Genomic DNA, 26,399 nt, shown 5'->3' on the forward strand with positions numbered 1-26,399 from the left:
TTTTCTCTCTTTGTCTGTGCAGCACTTGACCATGTGTTATTTGAATGACGTCACTTTAGGTTTCCGGAACTTTTAAATTCATTCTTGGCCCCTATTGCCGTCCAAAATATAAATATTTAAAATTTTTTCTTGACTGAGACACACACATGATAATTTCTCTATATTTTTTAAAAAAAACTTTTGTGCATATTTGAAAAAATCATAGGCAGAAAGTCGGGGGGGGGGGGAACACGATGATAATGATGTCAATTCATATATACACGTATACATTAGATCAGACGACTCCACCTTTGACGCATTATTCCCCCCCCCCCCATGATTTAAATGAGTAGAATCAATGGTAATTTTCTCTTCCAAACCTTTTTGAAAACGTCACTTTGGGACCCATTCCTTGTCAGAACGGCTAACTTATGCGATTTATGATTGAATTTTTTCTTTATGATTTCAAGTGGGACTTGCAGGGTAAGTCATTGAAATTTATGAAAGCTCTGAGTAAGCTCTGAGTACTTGCACTTGTAAAAGTTGATAGTGAATTTAACCATGAATTTCATTTCGCGGTGAACCTTAGGGGAGGATTTGAAGACAAACATACCGTATCCAAGGTAACCAATATGGCGACTTCCATACACAGAGAGGAAATGAATCTAGATTAATGAAATGGGTTATGCACATCATGATAGAAAAAAAACAAGTGATATTTTAATCATTTGTGATTAGAAATTAAACAGACTTAATGACCGCGGGATTAGTACAAAAAATCATAGGCTGATTTGTGCTAAATAATCTTGACTTGCCTTCCACTAATGAAGAGCTCAATGAAAGTGTTATTCTTGTTCACATAAAAAGATTTTATTATCAAATTTTAACATGATTCTCATAAAATATGTTGAACACGACATGATTTATGTACACATGAAAAGTAATCGCTTTAGGACTGCTCGGAATTACCCACCTGAGCTGTACAAGTATTGTATCGATCCATCATAAATGTTATCTCTCATTTCAATCACAGATAAATCACAACATGAACATGTCACACACTAATATAAAATTATGGTTATTATACAAGAATCATTATTATTTTTTCAATTATTATGAGTGCGATTTTTGTTTCGAAAATGGCATCAATGTGTTTCCCTGAGTTGATATGTGTGTACACGTTAATTTACATGTTGGAAGAATTTGAGACACATCATATGCAAGATTAGCTGCAATTGGCAGTTTGCCAACTAGCAATCTGTGGCTTTTCTTAAAAATTTTAAGGGCCAAGTTTTCCCTCAAAATTTAAAGTTCCGTGGATTTTCATAACTTTTGAGAAAAATATGCAATCAAACTTAGTTATAACGACACCTCGGCTATAACGTCAATAATTGGGACTGGACTAATTTCAGTAGAGAATAATGTCAATGAACTTGGGTTTTCACAAGAAATTCCCAAGATTAAGGGTGGATTCACATCCACAGACACTCAGAATGTCGTGTCAGACAAGGCATACATTCTTTAACATAAAAATGTCTGTCTGCACCTTCGCAGACAGATATGAAATATTTCATTGGTTTTATGTTAAAGAATGTTTGCCGTGTCTGCCACGACACGGTGAGTGTCTGTAGACGTGAACCCAACCTAAAGCTGATCACACCCAAGAAATGTTCGCTTGGTATTCTATTTACACCTAACGCTGAAAAAAAATTTATTCATTGCATGTGTTTGACGTTCTGACATTGACATGACCACTATACGAAACATTACCGTATTTTTCCCTTCTCGACTGTTTTTTTTATGGAAATGTTTTTTTTTTTTTCAAAGAAGCTTGCTTCGTTTCCCAATCTTTACTAGAATCAGGAATGAAGGTAATTTGCAAAATTTATATAAATTGACCAGCCCAAGCGGAACATGAATGATACTCTACCAGCCCTGTCCTATCTCATTTTCGAGTTATGGTGTTTAATGGATTATGGAAGAAAAATGTGTCAATTCTGAAAAAACCCAAATTTGTGAAATTTCTGAAATACCTACACGCAAACTGAGCACATGATTGAAAACAGCAGAAAAAAATCCTATAAGGTGACAACATTTCCATCAGGATATCTAGATTTGATGGCGAGCTACAAGCACTGAAAGATTGACAAATTTCAAAATCGAATTGTCGAAAAAAATACCCATCTAGCTACAACCATGGCCCCCACATGGGGGGGGGGCTGACAGGGCTCTAGCCCTGGGGCCCGGGACAGTTCTCATCATGTTTTGCTTTTTCACGCTATAAATTAATTACAGAAGGGGCCCGTTAAAAGTCTGACCGAGGGGCCTGCAAAAGATCCCAGCCCCTAGGGGCCCCGCTACAGGATGGGGGGGAGGCATGGCTACAGCCAACAAGAACCTACAAAAAAAACCATGTCAGTTTTCTAGTTCAGGAGAAATTTAGCCCTTTGTTTGTAATACATCACTAAAATCAGCGTTTGTACATTTTAGTAGATTTTTCGGCGACAATTAGATTTTGCATTTCGCCAATCTCTCAGCGCTTGTAGCTGGCCATTTAATCCGGATATCCTGATGGAGGGGAAGGAGGGTGTCACCTAATAGAACTTTTTCTGTAAAATCAAATTGTCACCAAATTCTGTAACCAGCAATTCCGAATTTTCTCGGCGAATATCTACTTCGACAAACGCGGATTTCAGAACAAAAGACAAGTAAAACGACGATATGGTTTCTTGTAGGCTTTCTCGAAAGCAGGTGCAAATTTACTGACTTTCGAAAGCTGATAAATTTGACTAGTTGTAGCTGGAAGGGTGTAATGCGGAATCGGGGATTAAAAGTTTTTGGAGGAAATTCAATTTTGAACGTTGCCAAACTTTCAGCAGTTATAGCTCGCCATGAAATCCAATATTCTGATGGGAATGGTATCACCTTATGGGATTTTTTCTGCTCTTTTCAAATATGTGCTTTGTTTGCGTGTAGGTCTTGTAGAAACGTTATGAATTCGGTTTTTTTCAGACGTGCCAAATTTTCTTCCAAATTCAAAAATCCCCTATGCATGGCCCCACATCCGGGAGTAGGGCCCTCAGGCACGGGTCTTTCATGGGCCCCCTGGTCAGATTTCTCACGGGCCCTTCTATAGTTCATGTATAGCGTGAAAAAGCAAAAAAATTATGAAAATTGTCCCGGGCCCCCAGGGCTAGAGCCCTGTCAGCCCCGGCCTTGTGGGGGCCATACCCCTATGACTCAAAAACGGTTCGAGATAGGACAGGGTTGGTAGGGTGTTTCATGCTCCACTTAGGGCTAGTCTATCATCCCCTTTCGTATGGCAGAACAGGTCACGTCCACTCTTTAAATATTCATCTTACATATTTGATAGAAGTTTCATTTTTTTCACGGTGAAATACATTTTAGCAGACTTGCTGTAGCATTATTTTTCTCGCCAAGGTTATTTATAAGCAATTCTTCAGCAATTTATAACTTCATCGACATTTGGCCATGGTCACCCCCCTAATCATAAGAAATAAAACCTTCATGCAAAGATTACACTGAATGTATTTTTTGATTGTAACGGCAAAATTGCGTGGAATCTTCGATATCGTTATAACCGAGTTTGACTGTATATCTGAATTTCGCAAGTGAAGAACATGATCCTGAGTGGAATTTAAAGCTAAACGTTATATGATATTTACATGGTTTTTTGTACATGATTCGCACCGGATTACCTTCTTATTGTACATGAGGGGGGGGGGGATTGTATGTGGAGGTCACGTGGGTCTACAGTAAGCGGTGTAAGTTCTGGCCAAAGCCGCGGTGCTCTGTTGCGTGTGGTGGTCATTGGACTGAAGTACGTAAGGATCCGTGTGATGTTTCGGGCAAGTCGTTTTCGGCGGGCACTGGCACAGGGAGCTAGTGTTGACCTCCTCGACGGGATACCTTTTGTTCACCGTGAACAGCCGGCAGGGCTCTTTCTTCATACAACGTATCGCCTGGAAAAAGAAATAACGACATCATTATACACTCATTGTTATCTGTTGTTGGTGGTACGGTTGGGTAATTAACACTTATCAAAAACTTAATGTGTCCCCTTTCAGACAATCATTTATTCATTCAGCCATTTTTTCTTCAATTTTCAAGATGCTTTCTGCATTATTGATATCTGAAATATTCAATCTATATACGGTATATAAAATCGATTTTCTGTTTGTCTGTGCGTTCTCTATACAAATCTAGAATTTTAGGCAGATCATCGCCAAATTTTGCATTCATACCAAACAGGACCCGGATTGAAGGACTTTAAATGTTCGTCAGAGAACTGCTACTTTAAATGTTCGTCAGAGCTGAGCAGATGTCCGAAATGGGCAAAAAAACTCTCGGGCAAGAGTGGTTCTTGGGCCTCAACAATCACTTTCGGAATGTTTACTTTGGTTACCGTGGTTCCATAGCAATACGTTTCAGACATGCATATGTCTTTACAATGGTTTGGCACTTCTTTAATGCTGCACGTATTATGTACAATAGTTTATTCCTCTATAATGGTTTGTCACTTTTTTAATCCTCCCAGTAATTGAAGAAAACCCGGGCAGCGCCGGGTATATTATAGCTAGTAAAACCATAAATTTCAGCAAACATTTATTTTTCTTCTTCAAATTTTATCGAAAATGTAGGACCTACAAAAACGGGTTTCAGCTTATGAAATATGTCACATGGTTTGATATTGATAATAGCAGTTTAAGCTGTTACTCAGACACAAATACTACTACATGGAAAAATTTCCGAGATTTATTTTAATTACGGAAGAATGAATACAGATAGAACCTGTTTATTTGGCGTTTCCTTCGAAGTAACTATCCTGTGCAATTATGCATTTTTCCTACAAAGATGTAAATGCGGATTGCAAGGCTTTTTTTTTTCGTCCCGTCCTCCAGTGTCTTCGTCGCTTAAAAAAAAATAGCGTGAGAATCTCCCGCGATATAGAAGTGAAACTTTTATGTTTGACGTGACTAGATTCGCGTATATTCGAAAATTTGTAGGTATTATAAATATGGCAATATAATATAAATTATGGCAAATATAAAGTTTAAAAATGCATTAAAAAAGCTTGCACGCTTGATAAAATACCCCAACATGAATGTGATTGAATGAAAATTTATTAAAAATGAAAGAAATTGCGATATGACAGCGCAGCCAATTAGGAGCTGACACTGTGACGTCACAAAACTTGCGTGCGCGTGCGAAATATGCTCTCGTGTGGTCGGGGGGGAAGGATTGGTGCAGCGTCATGGGAAGTAGAGAAAAGTAATATCTATAACTGTCTTTGTCCGACAAAAACCGTCCAAGCCAATCTCCGAACCCAACTTTATTTTCTTACATGGCCGAACCTCTATTCATATACCCCCCCCCCCCACCCCCATCTACTTCTCGGACCTTCATCACTAAATGAGTCAAGGGGAACCTTAGATTGGTACGCCCCTGTCCCATCCCGAAGGATATACAGGTATTGTTGAACAGACGTCGCCATCCCGCTCAGCACTCATTTAGCCCGACGAGCGAGACGAGAAATATAAGTAATTCCCCGAATCGAGAGCCAGCGAGAGTCTGGTTCGAGGGTTGGTTCCAATGCTCTTAATGCCCGTCGAGTGGTTTTTGGCTATGACTCCAGAGCCAAGCTAATAAATTCACCCTCTGTATCGATCCGGAGAGCACCGGACTGTCAACAGTAGAGTAAAACTAGCCTGTCTCACGACGGTCTAAGAAGTTAGATGAAAAAGAAAGTGTTGGGGTTTGAGGAAGAAGAAAGCGTTTCACTTTCAGTGATGAATTTCCTCTCTCTCACAGAAATTCACTCTTATGTCGCTATAGAAGTTTCACTTCAAAAAGTCTCGCCACAGAGAGCAACAGGCCTACAAACGGTACAATTACTCTTGACACATAGTTGGAAAAATTGATGGCAGGTGGAAGCGCTACACATAACAAGCATTACACAATAACGAACTTCACGTTTGATTCACAAAACTTAAACACATATTCCAATATGTACCAGTTCATTAGAAATTTCGCAGAGGAATGCGGACGAGGTAGCATGTGTGGTTTAGTAGTAGTAGTGCCTTCGTCGTTGCACTTCTTGGAACCTGAGAATCGTTGCTCATTAAGCAAATTCTTTATTGAGGAAAAAGGGGGAAAAATCACGTGGGGGCGAGATCTCTCAGGGGGAATAAACTGGTCATGAAAGTATCGGAATGTGATGTTTTGACAGGTAATCTGATACCAGGAGGGGACCTGTGTAGTCCTTAAACGTCTGCATGATTCGGTGAGGAGCAAGCGACCAGATCTTTGGAAGGCCAAGTCGTGGGTGCTCCGTCACAGCAATGCGCAATATCTGAGTTCTACACGTTATTTGAATAATTTTTCTAATTGGAAGTATACCTCTAGAATCAACGGTTCGCTAGTAAAATGTGACCAGGGGGACTTTCCTCTTGTATACAAAGGGGGGCAAATATCAATTTTCTGGCTGTCACTCCCTGGTCAATAGTATCGATAATATAAATGAACTTACACTCTTAGGCGAGCAGGCGAAATTGTATTTATAGACGAGTCCGTACTTTTCGGTGTATTCGTAGTCGTGGCTGGATATGTACGGCGTGCTATTCTCCGGACACTCGCAGTTCACCACTTGCTGCGATACGTTGTCCGGTCTCGTAATGTACGTCCACGTTACGTCCTTGAAGTATCGACATTTCGGTAGACTGTCCACGGACTCGCAAAGCTGCAAATATATCGCCAAGAGAGAACGTTAAAGGAAATGCGACTGTGTGTATACATATTTTCTATATTCGTATTTGCGATAAAATGCGTGAAAAATGGTGGCGGATGGAATAGTATGTTGACCATCCATCTCATACCTTGTATTGCCTGGACCTGTCCAATAGCGTGTGTCCATCGTTGGCTCGTAGCGAACTTGAACACTTTCTACCGTTACTGCAGGAGCACATTCTCTCGACCCAGGGCCTCGAGTAGGTGTCGACCCGATTGCAAACTGACCATTTTTCGCATGTAGGGATCTCCGATTCGCTCGACATCTATAAAGAAAGTTGATAAAACGACAATCTGTAAATGGGTGAGAAAATCATTTAAACTTCCTACATTAAAGAAAGAATAACACTCCTCCAAATTCAGCCATAGTTAATTTTAACCCCTTTACGTGACAACCGATCTTGTCCATGGTGGGTTTATCCATGGAAAAAAAAACCGGATCAGAGAGAGAGAGATGGCACCTCTCTTTCGAACCTGACCTCGCTGGTGCCCGACTCGGGGATTTATCCCGTTTCGCCTTGTGAGATTATTCCTGCTGAGCTGTACTGCGACGTTAGGCTCACTTTACCCCGTACGGCCTTAGGGCTGGAGGGGGAGTGCGTTTCTGAACTTAAGTCCTTCACGTACAGGCTTTTGGCAACAAATCTGGACAATGTCAGTTGAAATATCAGGGATAAATTTAAAAAAAGTGGTATTACTGTTTACACGAATAAGAATGGAAGGGGGAAAAAGATTAGAAGAACAGGAAATCCATTCTTTCTCCCCCTCTAAACCCGTAGTCCGCGGAACACTGGCGCTCCCTGAAACCACAAAAAAAAAATCCGATACACAATTAAAAATTGCAAAGTAAAAGTCAATACAATGTAAAATAGTTTTTATATGGGATTATAATAAGCTATATATATTATATGTGGTAACGTAAACTTTGTGCACCCTAATTCATACATTGAATATTGAAGGACCGGACACACCCCGCTTCCTATCTGAGGGAGTTATCGAAGCGTTCCCGAAAGATAGGTGTACCCGGGATTTTATTAACCACTTCACGTACAAGCGTTTCGCAGCAAATTTGGATAATCCCTATTACTCGAATCGGCGATAAATCTGGTAACCTCGTCCTAACCTAACAGCACGTTGGAAAACGTATAAAATAGATAAGGTAGATAAGAGAGTTTTTTTAGTCTCTCTTAGTTAAGGAAGCTTATGGGAGTCTATAGACCTTGGCACGTCTAGACTCAACAACCAAAGTTGCGTTGGGGTGGCGATCCGTCCGCGTGCTGCGTTGGATGCCACAAGTTGGAGTCGTGTAGGCCGTACAACGACAAATTGACGTCGTCACGTCTGCGTCATATGGAGTCCTGGTCCAAGTCAGCCAATGTTCGATCATCCAGGTATTTTAGGCGCACAATGCTGTTCCCTAAGTACCCTACAGCTTTACTCTCCTGGGCAAATAGGAAAGTTTCATCATTCCCGAAGCTACATCGGCTGCTTAGTTGATTGTGGGTGGCATTAATCAAAACAAAACTTAATCATTTTAACAAAACCTAATTTTGTTAATATGAAGCGACATTCCCAGATCAGTAAAGTTACTTTGCAGTGCAGTTTCCGATCACCGAGAAATTATCGGAATCGACCTCGACTCAAATGACTCATCGCAAAGATGGTCTTTCCCCCCCCCCCCCCATCACAAGAACTCATTTTTGAAGAGTGTCTCGCGTGTGGACTAGATGTTAATTCCGTTTGAGTGGGTGGCAATTCGAGCGTCAGAAGCAAAAAAAAAGTAGTAATAATAATAATAAAAACCTGAGTTTTATTTCCCGATCTTTACGCAAACCGGAAAAGTAGTAGTAGTAGTAGTGGAGAAAGAGTTCTTTCTCTAAAAACCTTTTCTCCTAAGATAGTGTATATGTGAGAGAGAGAGAGAGCTTATGTGTCAAGAAAGAGAGAGAAAGAGGATGAGGATGGATGGTTCGTTTTCCCACAGGAACGGACGAAGTTTTTCCATCTCTCCACGCAGAAGTGGATGCAAAAACTAACATCATCCGCTGCTGCTGCTGTTGGGCCATCGTCATGGTATAAAGAAAGGGCTTCCTTCAACACTCTCTTTCTTAGCCGAGTCGTCGTCGTCGTTGTCTAATTACGTAGGCCACGAGACCAAGACGCCCAGAACCATGGGACAAGAAAATGTTGAAGTTGGTTTTTTCTTTTCTTCTTCTTTTCTTACTTAGCACAGGGACTTTTAATTAAAAGGAGGCGGAGAAGATTTGTATGTATGAAGTTGTGTGGAAAGTTTTTTTTTTATTTGGTTTGCTTACTTTCTTAGTAGGCCTTGGTACGAGCCAGAGGAAGCCCGGTTTTCACCTTACCATGGACGAACGGTTCCTTTTTTTTTTTTCCATCTATAGTTTGACCTCGATGTTCGTTTCGGAAGAACGGCCGTTCGCACACAATTTTCATGAGAGAGAGAGATGATCGAGCATTTCCGATAAATGTGGCCGTGGTGTTGTTATCGAGTGTTGGAATTGCTACGCCACTGAAGTCAAAGTTGGGATGCTTGCGAGGACTGCTTCCGTTCTCGTGGATGAACACTTTCCAACGATGAAATGTTGTTTTTCAGGGTACTACTGCTGATTTAAATCAACTTGATTAAAAAAAAACCCACACATTGATTTAAACCACAAAATTTAAATTTCATTTTCCTTTTATGTTAAATAAAAGGAAGTAAAGGATGTTGAAGTAAAAGTAGCCTAGTATGGTATACATGCCATTGAAATGCTATAAAGTTGTCGATTGTAAGAAATATAGAAGATCTGATAAGTATAGACTTGAAACTAATCCATAGATATACGACAGAAAGATAGCTGTTCTATTTCGAGATTTTGCGCATGAGAAAAAAAATTTCGGAAGAATATAAGGAGTTGAAAAAACTAATCTAAACTGCACCAAGAGAACATTTTCAATGCATTACAATATAGCTCTAGGGTTCCCCTGATTAAACAACAGAGGAATAACTTTTCTGGATAAAATACAGTCGAATCCCGTTTTAACGAATACTGTTATAGAGAAAATCTCGTTTTAACGAACAATTCTCTTATCCCCAGACAAGTTTACATAGGAACAATTCAAAAAACCTGGGATTCCTTTATAACGAAATAGCGTTATAACGAAGTGATCTGTCCGGTCTCTTGAAGTTCGTTATAAACGGTGCAATTTTTCCACTGATTCTTCAAAACATATTACTCATACAGTGTGCAGGTATCAATAGCTTTACGCGATTTCGCGTAATTGACACGACTTAGGCATTTCACCCTGCAAATATCAGCTTGGAGTTTAACTTCAATCCTGGAAATGGGCTTGCAAATATTGAAGATATAGTTAAATCCTTTGACGAGAGTAGAAATCCGTTGGATTTGATGATGTAGCTGAGACAAATATGAGAGGAATTCTCAGATACAACTCTCAAGGTCTCACTGACGAACGTTTGGTAACACATTGACAATGCCATGAATTTAATCGAAAAAAGCGGTTACGGTGAAACTAGAATTTTCATATTTCTGGAGAAATATGCGGAAAATTCCCTGGCTTTGCTATTAAAGTTTTTATTAATGGACGAAAAATATTGCTGGTCAACCGAATCTCGACTGTTTCATTAAAAAGAGTTATCAGCCTATCTCATGACCAGGCTGTTCAGGAAAGAAAACATCCACACTCATTATAATCAATCAGAAGTAATAAAGACGGGGAAAAAGTATTAATTTAATTCACTAACATTGACTATATTCACAGGATTTATCTATAAGTTTGAATAATTAATTCATTAAAAAAAAAAATTCCTGGGTTCAATTTTTTTAAAATCCTTCTGAAGAAAACCAACGCACTTTCCTTATCTTCCCCATGTTAAATTAAACTAACTTCACGTTATTTCGTCTTGCGCGACTATTTTGCGGAACCAATTGACTATGTAAAGCGAGGGAAGCCAGCACCAAAATACACTAATGCTCAAAAGTTGAGCAGCAAAATCAAAAATGCTTATAAAAGCAAATAATGTTAATAATTCTTTTCTGTTGGAGGTTTACACAGATCGTAGGGTGAGAAGCAAAGTACACTCTTTTGGTGAAATTACAAAAGTAGAAAATACAAAATCAAATAACTGGCGTAGAAAAGAACGATCACATAATTTGAGCCACAAAAATTTCAATGGAATATGTCGGCCAGTGCAGGATATACAGGCTCGGCAACGTCAATACATACGAATAATAAGATTATCAACGGCGTTTTGTGGTATCCGGGTCCATTTAAACCACGGGTTCTTAGCCTATGGGTCGCAACCCAAACTTGGGTCGCAGGATTTCTGAGATGGGTTGTTCAAATCTATTAACAGCCAGTGGCTCCTGAGCTATGGACCCCGACCAAACTTGATTCACAGGGCTCCGAGGTGGGTCGTACAAATCCTCTTTAGTGTTAAGTTAAGGATTCTTGAGCTATGGGTCACAACCCGAGTTTGATTGCCTAGGGTTTCCGAAATGGGTCGTTTAAATCCACTAACAGCCAGGGGCTCGTTGAGCTATGAGTCTACTTCAATGAAAAAACTTCATTCGCAGGGGCTTCCGAGAAGGGTCGTACAAATATAGCCAGGGTTTATCGAGCTGTGGGTCGCAACCCAAGCTTGATTCACATGGGCTTTCAAGATGAATCGTTCAAATCCACTAACAGCTAGGGATTCTTGAACAATAAGTCAGTACCCAAACTTGATTCACAGGGGCTTCCTAGATGGTTCGTTCAAATCCACTTACAGTGCAGTTATAAATGCATTAATTGCGTCACTAGTTTCTCTGTTTTCGCCAAAAAGACAAACAGTCCCATTTGTCGCGAACCTGATATTGTTGTTCATTTTGGGTCGTTTGCTAAAAAATAAGGCCAAGAGCTGGTTTAAACGGAAGACTTGTTTGCAGCTCACCGAGGCTTCGTGAAGTGTCATGGAGAGCAGTTAAATGTTTTCCACGGATATCTAATATGTTCTCTATTGGTTTCAAGTCAAAAGAAATGGGTGGGGCTATTCAATAAGAGTCAGCGTATCAGACTGAACGTAATGCTCGACAACTCAAACTGTGTAAATTTTTGCATTACTGTCCATAAACATCTCGACAGTGCACTACCGTCTCTGAACCTCTATTGAAAACACGAAGGTCGATGCGGGCGCCAATAGAAATTTCTGCCTAGATCATCATACCGTTAAAATGCAGATCTATCCGTTTGTTGCTTAACTGAAAGCAGAAGGAATTTTAGTTTCGAAATACGACAAGCACATGAAATTAAGGAATATTCATCATCTTCAAAACGTGACCATTCGTAAGCTTGCAGCTAGGACTGGGCAGTTTCTGTGAGCCAAAACAGACAGTCTCACCAGGCTAAGACCTGCTGTAAAAGTTTAATTATGAATATAGTAGATAAGGTTAGGACCGGAAGAAAGCGACTCCCAAAGCTCTTAAACGAAACATATGAGAGAAAGCATTACTTATATGGAGAGGGGGTTTCAAGCTTCCAGACATCGCCGCGACCAAACTGAAAATTCCAACGAAGCCCGCGGGCCACCAACTTATACTAAAGTATCTTCAAGTGTGTAAGATAGCATCCAGATTTACAAAGGCCTCATGTAAATTATGTGTAACATATGACATGTATAAAAATATATATGACATAATTATATTTTTATTATAATTTATAAATAAATAGTATTAATATCACGTAAATTTTATTAATAGTATATTTACATGTAATTAATTTATAGTAACATCTTGATAGAAGGGGGGGGCATAGAATCCGAATTAAAGAGGGGCCAAAATATAATTTCCCCTCTTTAATTCGCCCATTATATATATTACATAATGGCTAATAATATTATTTATTTATTTATTCTGAAATTATTCATTTTATTAGATATTATCATTTATCACATATATTCATTTTATAGATCTGAAATAATTTCAAATGATCTTCTGTAATTATTTATTTCGGTTATTCTGAAACGATTTCCTTCTCAATATAACTTGAAATTATTTCTTTCAATAATTATGAAGTTATTCTTTTATTAATTGTGAAATAATTTCTATTAGAAATTACGAAATTGTTTCTCTAATTAATTTATGTTATTTTTTTTATCACTTATTCTGAAATTATTTGTTTCGAAGATTCTGAATTTTGATCAATTATATAGAATTATTTCTTCCGTTTATTCTGAAATTATTTCTTCCGTTTATTCCGAAATTATTTCTTCCGTTTATTCCGAAATTATTTCTTCCGTTTATTCCGAAATTATTTCTTCCGTTTATTCCGAAATTATTTCTTCCGTTTATTCCGAAATTATTTCTTTCGTTTATTCCAAAATTACTTCGATTACAATTCTTTCTTCTGAAATGGACTCTGAGAGGCTCTAGGTCTACATTCCCTAGAATGGCGCAGAATTGTTTCCTACTTGAAAATGTGTTATAAAATCGTCCATAACATGACATTTTTTGTCATCACTGACTGCCACGTTAACCTGCGGGGACACTCATATCAAATACAGATCCCGATGGCCAGAAGAGACTGCTTCTTCCACGGCTTCAGATGCATATTAGCCAGAATATGGAATAGACTACCATCAGACATTGTGTGCTCATCATACTCAAGATTCGCTTCAACTGTTGCTGACTTTGACCTTGCTCCATTCACAAAGTGTTTCCCCCCTTCTAAATTTTAAATCTTGTTTGTAACGTTTTTATGTTTTCATCCAGTGTAAGCGCTTTATACGCCTTCTATGAAAATATTTCATAAGCTTCAAAATGATATCATTCCATACATGCTCTAATAGGGGACAATGTTTAAACCAGGGGATGTTAACCATTTTCAGCCGCGACCCTGAATCAGCAACACCATCAACTTCGTGCCATTTCTAGTTTAAAAATTCTTATTAAATATTTGTGATTAACAAAATGTTAAATTCCCATGGCATCTTAACAGGTTGGTCTACAGGGGCCCGAGGTCAGGAATTCCGAATCAAGCAGGAAGGCCGTAAATTATTAAAAGCTTTCACTATATAATTCTGAAATAATTTCTTTAAGAAATCTGGGATGTTCATTAATTATGGAATTATTTTTTCATTACTTTTGAATTATTTTACGTTAATTTTAGAATTATATATATTTTTTATGTTAATTTTAGAATTATATATATTTTTTTATATCAATTTTAGAATTATATATATTTTTTTATGTTAATTTTAGAATTATATATATATTTTTTATGTTAATTTTAGAATTATATTTTTCATCAATTCTGGAATTATTTCTGTCATTAGTTTTCAATTATTTTTATTAATATTAGAATTATTTTTCATTAACTTTAGAATTATTTTTCATTAACTTTAGAATTATTTTTCATTAACTTTAGAATTATTTTTAATAATTTTGGAATTATTTTTCATTAACTTTAGAATTGTTTCTTATCGTTCAGGAATTATTTCCTATTAATTATGGAAATGATTTCATTAATTCTGGCAATTATGTTGAGTTTTTTCTAATTTGTTCATATTTTTACGCAGATACATACTTTCCAACATCCCTGTGCATTTCTGTAATATCATCATATCGACTTCTTCCCCAGAATACTGTACCTAAAATAATATCTCAAGATTGGCCCCAAAAATACCTGAGTCTCAACCCAGGCTTACCGAAATCATTAGGGCAATCCATTTAACACGCGGTACATCAAATGAATTTATAACCGGATTGTAAGTGAATTTATTTTTAGTTAATTTATACACATCCCATCTGCGGAACCCTTACGACCCAAGTCTGGGTCGCGACCCACAGGTTAAGAACCCTTGGTGTGAACTTATTCCTTGCGCGCGCGTTTCGCATTTGAAACAAATATTCAAAAATCAAAACAGATAAAACTGACCAATAAGGAAAAGTATAAGAGTAGGAGACACGTCTCCTAGCCATTGTCTTCTTCTTCCAGTACGTGATCCGAAATCCTGTCCAAAGGCGGGAAAACCACTGTCCCGTAAAGAGGTACAGTGTGAATGATCTGTTTCAGTATTAATAATGTAAGTCTTCTTCATCTTATGTGTATAATCTTCAAGACATTTTCAAGGTACCTAACCTCACCTTCTCCTCCCTCCCCCTTAACGGACCAATTTTATAGTAAGAAGGTAAAGTGGGGGGGGGGGGGCCCTAAAACAAATCTCTCTCCCAAAGCCATCGAAGCATGGCAAACTTACTTAAGAAACAAAAAAAAGAGAACGGGGAAACGCTAGGATTTCTTACTTAAGGGCCTAAGGAAGTGGAAAAATAATTCCAACGGTCAAAACAAGAAGAAGAGGAAAAAGGACTATTACATTTTATTTTGTAATTCTTTTCTTGTCGGTTTTTATAAGAAGTCGCAAAAAGAAGAGGTACCCGGAGGTAAGATGGCGTGCGAAGGAAGTCAGCCATTATTTAAGAGAAAACAGGCAACGTCTGTCACAGCCCGTTAACTATTATCACAACGTCTTTTTATTATCATCTCTTTTCTTTCTTTTTTTTTTTGAAGTAAGGAATAAGATATTACTTAAGTGTTTAGTTTTTAAATCCTTAATTTTTTAACGGCAAAATAAATTTTTAAGACTTTTTAAAGACTTAATTGGGAATGCTTTTATAGAAAAGTCTTGATTCATGGGAGTTATAGTTATACGGTGGAACTTCCCTATTTCTAACTTGGTTAATTCGAATTTTAGGAATTCCTCTTGAGTTTTCTCATTCAATTTAATGTTAAAATTACCTGTTTAATTCGATTTTTTCCCCCTTAATGTTTTTGGATAATTCGAAGTTTGATAAGCTGAGCGAGTCACTATCAGAATGTCTCTTTTTTGTACAGAATTCCTGGCTAATTTTTAGTCACCATTTTCTTTTTTCCGTGTGATGGTTTTCTCCCACAAAATAACACGTAGAACGTATTTTGAAACATAATTAACAAAATTAAACAAAATCCGCGGTTTTTTTTTTCAAACGAGCGAAATCAGCTTTCTCAAGCAGCGGACAACTGCAACACATCTTAATTTTTCATTCCATTTTATAATTTCACGATCAGTACATGCAGGGCCGGAACAAGAGGGGCACTTCCCCGGTTGGCAAAATTTACGGGACGGTAGGTTTAAGGTGGGAAAAAAGCACATCGTTGCAAAATTATCAAATCTTGAAGTTGTGGAGGCGGCAAAAATCCTAGTTATACGACCCTGTGTGCATATTTGGTATCATTCGGAAGAGAAATAATGTGGTTTTATGCAACCATAACTATTACGTATATTATTTTCATTTATCTTATATCATTGTGAGTGATGAACGTTTGCTGCTCAACACGTGGGGATCCGAGATATTATTGTGAAGAGCATGTTTTATCCCGTTGAGCTAAAGCGCCTTATATAATTGAGTTAGTAGTTCTTTGTTACATCCACAAGGCTGTGACTTATAACTCCGATTTTTGACAGCCAAAAAAAGATGGGGGGGGGGGAACAATTTTACCAAAAAGGCAATATATAAATTTTAATAAAAGTGATACTATATAATATTATAGACAAGTTGTTATAATTGTTTTACTTAACATCTGCAAAAACTGGCGATTCCATTTAAATTTTCTTCTTTTCCGAAGAATGGATTCATTTAAATCGGGCTTCAGGGGTAAACTAAGTTCCACTGTATACGCGTGTAGATAGTTTGTTTCCTTTACATTCTTTTCATGAATGGATGAATTGGCAGAACAATTATTTTCGCTTTTCCCATTCACAAGTTCCATTGCTGTTCGTATCTATTGGATGAGTGGCACGCATCGTTGCAGCAGGCCAGGTCACGTGATTTCATTCATTCAAGAAGGTGGAAAAAATATGAAAGAAAATATTTATTCTTTGGTTTTTTTTTGAACGCATTCAATCATCTTCCGATGGGGGGGGGGGGGATTGTTTCTGTGAGATTCAAGATAGCGGGTGGGAGACCACAATCAAAATAGAAACCGAATTGGAAAGTGTTTATATTGGGATCTATTCACATTTTTCCGAATACGATTGATATTGAAACCCCACGAATACATTATCATATCATACGTATATCAGCATATGATCAGAGACGTATTTAGCGGGCTATAGCCCCGAGCTGCAAGTTCGGAGGATTGCCAAATTTGCGGAATGAGTAGGGTGACCAGACGTCCCGTATTTCCTATTTTTCTGGCCGTCCCGACTTTTTGGCAAAAGTGTCCCGGTTTTTCCCGTTTTTTACGAGAAGCCTATTTGAATTTTTATTCTTTATTGAAGTCAAAGGTAGAAAATTATTTTTCAACTCATAAAGTATGTTATGATAATTACAACTATAAATAATTAATCTCCCACTTTGGTGGGAATCATTTTAATCTACTGCAATTTGTAGTAATGCTTCATTTCCCGCCAAATTGTATTTCCCGTAATTTCAGCAATATTTAGCAACTTTGTTCCGTTTTGGCGATAATTGGCGATGTCCTGTATTTGGAATCCCAATATAACGTATTTCTCTCGAGGAAATATGGTCATCCTAGGAATGAGTGGTCAACAAAATTAGTAGAATGGGAAAAGGGTGGAAGAATTTGTATAGCCAACAGGCGGTAGAACCATAAATCTACCTGTACCTGGAGATCAAGGGATTAGGTCATTGAGTGACCAAACGAATGACCCAGAAAAAAGTTTGTAGGCACATTCATGTTTTTTTGGTAGTAAATGACCTGTTCTTCGGAAGAGCACTTTTAGGTGTACGCCCGTTTCTCTCGGTTTTCATTTGGCACTAAATAATATATAAATTTGGTTTGTTTCTTGTTGTAGTTAGTGTTCTTTACGCGAGGTGTGTGTTTCTTGATTTTGATATACAAAATGGTGAATAAGAAAGAAAAAAATCATCCGATTTCAAAATAATTCTTCATTTTAACCCAACCATTAATAATATTGTTCATAAAACGTGGACATTTCACCCTTTGTATTCACATATTACGCTTATCATTCATTCTGTGGTTTTTAATTTTAAAATAGAACGATTCTCTCTGAGATATTATCTTAAGTATTAAACGATATATCGATTATTGTGCTAGTAGAATTTGATAAAATTGCATGGTAACTAGTTCAGCTGAATAAAAAGGAATTTTTTAATTTTCCATTACTCAGCTGAACTAATAATATGCTCCATTTTGTGCATAAGGAACACTGACTGCATGAAAATAAATTTATACAACATTTGAAAAAATATCGAATATCGTTATAAAAGTCGGCAGCGCCAAATTAAAACCGGGACAGACTATTTACTAGCAAAAAAATCGTAAATGTCCTGTAAAACCGGTAAATATGGTCACTAAATGTGGGGGATGGTCAATAAATTTTTTGCCAGAAGAGAGTCGAAAGCAAGCTTCGTTGACAACCAAATTAAAAATTTTATTAACATTAGAACAAAGTACAAAATAAAAGCATAAGAAAAAAAAACGAAGGAGATTCAGGATCCCATACTGGGTCACAATAAATGTTACTATGGTTATTACCTGGATGTTGTTGTTGCCCTAAAAAAAATCTTTCGAAATGACTTTAAAAAAATGCTCTAAAAATTGGAAGAAAATGTCATCAAAATAATAGAGAAATATTCTCTTGAGAAACCGGTTATATGTTCGAATGTCGGAAGAAAAAAGTTTTGACAGCATCAAAATCATATTTAATTTTTTTTTTCTCAACGTTTAAGATTTCATCAAAAATATTTTTTTACTAATGAACGAGTTATAGTTCATGAATCGGTTAGGGGGTACTATGCACCCCGTCCCCCAAGGGTAGGGCTGACAGCGCTTCAGATTGGGTGGCGGGCGCCTGAGATGATTCTTATCTTTTTCATAAGAAATTCACTATTAAGAGGCCTGTGAAGAATCTGACCGAAGGGCCCTGTTGCTAGATGTGGGGGCCGCCATGAAATTGCATACTGGGGTTGGGTAAATAGGGTTTTTGCAGTAAAAAACGAAAGGTGAACCCCCACGAGCAAATCTGTGCATGTCTATGGCTAGCAAGTCAAAAAGCATCTTTTATTTTACTTGCCAAGAAATTCAAGCATATTGCCTCAATGCAATCAGTATATATATGTACATATATTCAATTTTTTCCATTGTCAAAAAATTAAAAAGTGAAAAAAATATCCTGAAAATGCTCCAAGACTATAAAAAAAAACCCTAACAGTGGAAAAAAGCAGAAAAAATGCGAAAAACGCAAATGTCATCAACATCCGGGCCCAATTACCATATTTTTTTTTAATTAACGTTCTGAAAAATAAAAATGGATTTACTAATTTGGGCGTTTTTATTTTTGAGAATCTCTAGCGATCCCCCCCCCCTTCGGTTCATTAACGCGACCAACACTTTGGGACCCACTGCCTTAGAAAACATAGTTTAAAAATAAAAAGTCATTCATCATTTGACGGACACGATCCTTATAACTCGTTCATTCCACTCCATTCTGTACTACACCTCGTTGATCTTAATAATAGTAATAAGAAGATAATGCCTTTTCTGTATATACAATCCATCATATCTTTTCCCGCCAAAAAAATCCTTTATTGGACGGGAAAGAAAATGCTGTAGTAGAGAAGAAGATTTTTAGTGAATGGGTGTCTCCCCACCAATGGCGTGGACACGCAGTAGTACTTATACAGACAGACGCATGACGGAGCGAAGATGAGACAGCGTGGGAAACGGCAGAGCTAACTTATATATAACTTCTAAGGTGGATCAACAACATAAATAAATGCAAGCTAACATCTATCCCTCACCCTCCCCGTTCCAAAAACACGAATTTGGCTCCCTCCAAGGACAGCAAGTGACACTGTTGTATGCATTGTAATTATGGCTTTCTTTTAAGACACTGTCTTTCTTTCTCATATTTTGGACACTGTGTGAATTTTTGATTACTTCCTGCTGTAGCAAGGTACGGAAATAAAAGTTGTACGTTAAAATCGTACATGTCTGTGTGCGTGTGTGAATCACTCATTGAAATCCGGAACTTTTTCCGACCAGTGTATAATATCATCTACACCCAGAGTCCTCAAACTTATTTTGTCTTAACCCAGTGTTTCTCAAAGTGAGTGTCTCGAGGGGCTGGAAATATTGACGTTTGTCCCTAGTTATACTTTGAAGTGTTTTTTTTTATGAATGCACTGGTTTACGGAAATTTCACCTCCGACATTTCGCCTGCCCCTGTGACGAAGTGACTGACCAAGTAAGTGACCGTATGAGTGAATGGCAGCAAGGCTGACCAAGTGGATGGGCCACCGTATGAGTGAGTGACAGTATGTGACCGTATGAAACTAAATGAGTGTGGTTCCTCATACGGTCACTAACTTTATCACTTATGCGATCACTAACTTTATCACTTATGCGATCACTAACTTTATCATTTATGCGGTCACTAACTTTATCACTTATCCGGTCACTCCCTTGATCACGAAAACGGTGACTCACTTGTTCACTTATATGGTCATTCACTCAACCATGCAGTTACTTACTCTGGTGTCCAGAATTACCGTCGATGCGAAAACTCGATTCGTCAGAGAACATTACTCTGGAACCACTGCTGCTGAATCCAACGAATATGCTCATTACACCAACGCAATCTTTCTCGACGATGATGTGCTCGTAGGCGGAATGCATTTTAAAGGCTTCCGAGCATATATAAGCCAACATTATTGAATCGTCGAAAAATGGTTCTCGCATATAGGCGAGTGCCAGTAGCGTTAATAAAGTCTGCGGCTATTTCCTTGGCAACCACTCCTTCGTGGCTGAAGATCTCTGCCTTCACTCAGGTGAGTGTTCACAGGAGGGGAGCTATCGACACTCCCAAGAGCAGAATAATATGGGGGGGGGGGGAAATTTGTCTGTACCATAAAATATGGGACGATCTAACGAACCTAAGCAATAAGTCACCCCTCCCGACACATCGCCCTGGATCCGCGCCTGCTAAGAAAACACATATCTCTTCCTACACCACATCAGTCGAGAAACGTTTGAATATTTCCAAACATTAATTATTTCCCTCTGAAAACAAACTGGTCTGCGTGTCTAAAGCGGTCGAAGTCCTCGATGTCTTGTCAAAAAGTCCTTTGTTTCTTTAGGGGTTAATAGGGGCCAACCTCCAGTTTAATATGCATGTAAAATTAGAAAACGATTCGAGCGATTGATGGAAGGATGCTGCTGAATATCTATAAGAGCATTCCACCAGGGTGTGAAGATTTCGGTCAGCGATTACGAGCATTTCATTACGCGTGTACAGCCACGCGAATGTGTTTGTTTTGCACCACACGGACCACTTTGTGCGCAAAAAAGATTATCTACAGTAAAACAAAAGCAGGAAAGGAAAAAAAAAATGCCAAACTCACATAAACAATTTAACGATATCTTGAAGAGAGAGAGAGAAAGAGGAAAATACACAATGGCCCAACGTCCGGTCCACTTCAAATTGGAATTTCGCCCCAGCACCAATTTGTTATCGCTCTCCTTTTTCTTTTTTTTTTAAATGAACACGCGCTGTTTAACGGACCATTTAACAAAAGACAAAAAACGGAAAGGGCAGTTGCGGGTGTGATGCCTGGGTCACTGCTCAATGTTTTCTGCCTGTAATAATAATGAGATGGTTGGATGGACAGCGGACCATTAGATGGACATTGGCAACGTGACGGGCCGCCCTCGCACGAGAGCACGTAATAAGGAATCTCAAGGAACCTCTTTGTGTAAGAAACGGGGGAAGGCACGCGCCCTATTATTGTCATTATAGATGAACAAACGATTTCCGTTCCAGAGGCATGTCCTCTTCCGAAAGTTTTCGCTTGATTCTTATTAATGAAATTTGTGCTCAGATGAAGCGCCACACTATGACGAATTGTGAAATTTGGAAATGCCATCTTTCAGAATTTGTTTCGAAAATATTTAAAGTTTACTTTTGTTGTTGCAAAGTTTCAAGTCCGCCCACTTCGGTTATTAGCAAGACTTGGGTTGTGTGAAACGTGCGGCCTCACCGGGCTCTACGCTCGTGTAGAAATAACAATTAAAAAAATATCAACTTCATTCATGATTATTGGCGCCGCAATTGTGAAACTACTTATGGGCGATTCTCACGACACTGGCTTAAATTGTGTCCCCAGAAATTTACGTTTAACATATTTGGCAAAGATTTTTTTCTTTCGTCACACATACACTTTCTATTTATATTCCTGTTTCTGACAAGTCGGCAAATCGATTCATAACTTTTTAATCAATACATTTTTTAAATTTACTTGAACAAATTTTCATTTCCTAAGGAAATTTCACTCTGAAAACGGTCGCTCACCCTCCCAGAAACCCATAAAAATTGGGTCTGTCCCAAGAAATACGGGACGGTGATGTCCATTAGCAAAATCCATCCCCCTTCTCAGACACATCGCCCTGTACCCGTACCACGAATGCCCCCTCCCCTTTCCCATGATAATTTTCGCACTGGGCAGCCGCGTGTGGTAAGGTCAGCCTTGGATTTCAGACATTATCAGTAACATTTATAAATAACTATCACATAACTATTCATAACAATTCCTTAAAAAAAACGTCAAACACACTCAATTGAGGTACAAAATATTATGTTTGAACGGGGCCCCTTTTCTAACAAATTATCATTACATCAGTAAATTCAAATATAATGATCAACAAATAGGTTATCTATATAGTGCACAGATACAGTCTCTTCTCTCAACGGGGAAGTTTTTAATGAGTCGAATAATTACTCGTATTTTTTTATTGATTAGTCGACTATTTACGTGGAGAAAATCATTGACTGTTATCTACACTTTCCGCGAGATACATATTTTATTTAAATACAGTAGAGCCTGATTAACTCGATCACCTTGAACGACTGGTAGTCCGTTATGAAATTTTCGAAACACAAAACACGCGTTTCTTTCCCCCTTTTAACTTTAGACTGACCAGTGTAGCCATTATCATGATTACATACACTGCCTGGCCAAAGAAAAGAAAAAATCACAATTTTTCTTTGGCCATTTTAAGAATTTTTATTCTCTTAAGCATGCAATTCTCAAAGTACACATGCAATAAAATATAATATTTTATAAATACATACAATTTTTCATACTATAAAATAATGTAAATGTAAAATTTCTATACTATTCAATGAAATATATAATATTTCACGTATACGATTTTTATACCACATATGCAATATGATAATTTATTTTTAATACAATTTTTATACTACACGCGCAATATATTTTACTTTTAGTACTACACTAAGATGCAGTATTTTAAAAATACGATTTTTGAATACTTCAAAACAATATTTAAGTATGCAATTTTTAACAGTATAAACAAAATTTTTACACTACACAATGCATTCTTATCTAAATACTTTTTTTTTAACAATAAAATATTTTATGCATACACTTTTTGATACTAAACATATGTAACATAATATTTTATGTATACAGATTTTTCTATGCTACAAAACAATTTTAAACTAAAATGTATATGTTCTATCACTAGAGAACAGTATTTTTAACTTTTTACACCATATACACACTAATCCCGTTTTAACGAACACCGTTATAGCGAAAATCTCGTTCTAACGAACACTTTTCTAATCCCCTAAATATGTTTTTATAGGAACAATGCACAAAAACCTCGAATTCCTTTATAAAAAAATTCGTTATAACGAAGAAATTTCTCTGGTGTTTTGGAGTTCGCTATAACGGGATTCGACTGTAATAAAATATTTTATGCAAATAACTTTTTGCACTTTTGAAAATATTTAGTAAATACTTTTTACACGTTTAAACATATTTTATAAATGGGCCATTTTCACAAAATATGACAAAAAAATAAAATAAAAGTTAAACAAAAGATGAAAGTCAGGCACGTCATTTGGGGGGGGGGGTTTCAAAGCCAGGGTGGCCGTCGCCCCCCCCCCGGCTTTTGAAAATACACTAAAAATGGTATATATATATATATAAAATTATAAATGCATTGAGTACATGTTCTTTGCCCCCCCCCCCCCCCGGAAAAAGTTGAAATGACGGCCCTGAGAGAGATGAAAGTTTTCAAAAATGAATGGCAACCAAAAAACTCTTGGGAATATTTCTTTACCTATTAATACATGAAATGTAATCAGCAATGAAGTTCGTTAAAAATTCATGATGAAAACAATTAATTTAATTTCAACCGTGTTGAGACAAGCAAATTTGACAAGGCATTTTGCCTATTTTAGCACTTAACTTGATATTTATGCTTGACAATGACAACATGTTCCATCTATTTCGGTAGCTCATGTCCAACTTGGACAAGCACCGATACTCTGAACATTTTTTTTGTCAATTGCATTTTTATTTTATCTATTTTTCTTTCTTTTTTTGTGTGTTTCTTTCTCTTTTTTCGCCGAGTTTACGGAAGAAAACAGATTTTTAGTTTGTGTTTGTTCAGCTAGGGAACTAGGTGCACTCTCAAAGCAGTCTTCAAATGAAGTATTACTGCTGTTTGATGTTGCAACCGAGAAATTTAAATTTCTATCCCCTCTGACTTATGGTCAAACCTTCCTTCCGTTTACCCAATGCCAGGAGAAAGACATTTTTACATGTTTTGCAATACCGATAAAACTATGCATGTTGAAAAAACATGCGCTTTTCAGAAATAATAGATGTTTCTGAACTGAAACATATGGAAAAGTGAAAATAATTTTCGATTGTACATTTCTCACAAAAAAAAGAAAAAAAATAGCCAGAAGAAGGGCATTCAATATATATATAATCACTTGCCTCTTTTTTTCCCCGAATTGTGAATAAATTTACAATTTTAATTGATTTAAAAGTAAGTTCAAGTAATGACTACATTCTTCTTAACCTTTTAAACACAAAATTTCATAGGTGACAACTGGTGTTGTAGGACTTGAACCAGTGTTTTCCGAATGGGAAAAAAAATCTGGGGGAAATTTTTATTTGGCTATGAACTATTGTTAAAAAATATTTGAAATTATAAAAACGAGGAAATATGAAAGTATACTGGTCCTAAAAACATATATTATTGAAGAAAAGAATAGATTTTTGTTTTAGGATAGAAAGTTATCGTTTCAAAAATTAAAAAATGGCCTGGGGACAGTCACTTCCTTAGCAAATGAAAATTTGTTCAAGCAAATTAGAAAAATCTATTGATGAAAAAACTTTTTACACATTTTTAAAAACATTTTATAAATACAACTTCTCTTTTAAAAATATCTTATGAATATAACGTTTTACCCTTTTTAAAAAAGAGTGTAAAACCAAAGATGATTCCGAGCAATTGAATCCATTTCGATCTTTTTTGCATTTAAAAAATAATAATAAAATGGGAAAAATTAAATTTAAATAAGAAATATTCTATGAATACCACTTTTTCACACAACCTTTAAAAACATTTTATTAATAAATTTTTTTACACTTTTAAGAATATTTTATAAATACAACTTTTTTACACTTTTAAGAATATTTCATAAATACAACTTTTTTACACTTTTAAGAATATTTTATAAATACAACTTTTTTTTACACTTTTAAAAATATTTCATAAATACCACTTTTTCCATTTTTAAAAATATTTTATAAATACTGTACAACTTTTCATGTATACACTACAAAATATATTTCATAAACACAAAGGTTTATAATCTATTTTATGGGCAGTGTATAATATATTATTATTTTCGAGATATATGCTTATATATTAAATAGCTTTAGTTCTGTTATATTTCACATCAATATTTTTATAGACATCTTTCACCAGCGACCTCGTTGAGAAATTTGTCTATTGTGGCCATTGTGCTAGTATCTATAATAAATATTTTATTGATCGATTAATTGATAGATATCAATTTAATAATTGAATCAATACTCACCCCACTCGGATAAATAATACTCAATGACGATGATTTATATTTCCCAATGGAATCAATCCTATTCACACTCGGAGCTGGCTTGACGTAGAGAAACGATCCATGAAAGATCAATAAGAAACACAAACAAAGATGATTCCGAGCAATTGAATCCATTTCGATCTTTTTTGCATTTAAAAAGAAATAATAATGAAATGGGAAAATTTTAAATTTAAATAAGAAAAATTAAATAAAATTCAAGTTTAGTAGCGAGTAATAAAATTCTTTAGCTGGTTATGTGCAAGAGGAACCGTAGTAGAAAATTAAACAGGTGCACGCGTAACGAGAGAAGCACGAAAAAAGAAAAATTGGCGGGATATTTAAGAATTTCCCGCCGCTTCTTCTCAAGGAGCCAACCGTCGTCGACTTTCAAGTCAATGTGTTCAAGAGGAAGGAAGGTGGGCTTTCTTTCTTCACTCCCCCTGTGGCGTTTCTCCGCCTCATTTTTTTTTTTTTTTCTTCTTCCATGTCGTCTGCTCGTAGAATATATGAAGATAATAATAAAATAATGGCGATTGAAAAAGAAATAGGGCTGTGACGTTCCGTGTTACGTCATCGTGCGGTCACGTGACGCGGATGTTATCCTCAAGGATTGACGCGAAGATGATGGTGTGGTAACAGGTTA

At 36.8% G+C, this 26,399-nt stretch overlaps 1 protein-coding gene across 1 annotated transcript; it reads right to left on the reverse strand.

Annotated features, from left to right (window-relative positions):
• Positions 1–1,309: 1,309 nt before the first annotated feature.
• Positions 1,310–26,229, reverse strand: LOC149071667 (protein giant-lens-like). Its single transcript, XM_089247850.1, has 4 exons — positions 25,739–26,229; positions 6,876–7,052; positions 6,530–6,739; positions 1,310–3,962 (listed from the first exon to the last, which is right to left on the reverse strand). Exons 1-4 carry the CDS (start codon positions 25,889–25,891, stop codon positions 3,741–3,743), a joined length of 762 nt encoding a protein of 253 aa, XP_089103976.1. The 5' UTR covers positions 25,892–26,229; the 3' UTR covers positions 1,310–3,740.
• Positions 26,230–26,399: the final 170 nt, after the last annotated feature.

The sequence above is a fragment of the Pholcus phalangioides genome, unplaced genomic scaffold (genome assembly GCF_987345545.1).
Source record: "Pholcus phalangioides strain wild (caught in Gottingen) unplaced genomic scaffold, Ppha-v1.0 ptg000018l_1, whole genome shotgun sequence".
Lineage (NCBI taxonomy): Eukaryota > Metazoa > Arthropoda > Arachnida > Araneae > Pholcidae > Pholcus > Pholcus phalangioides.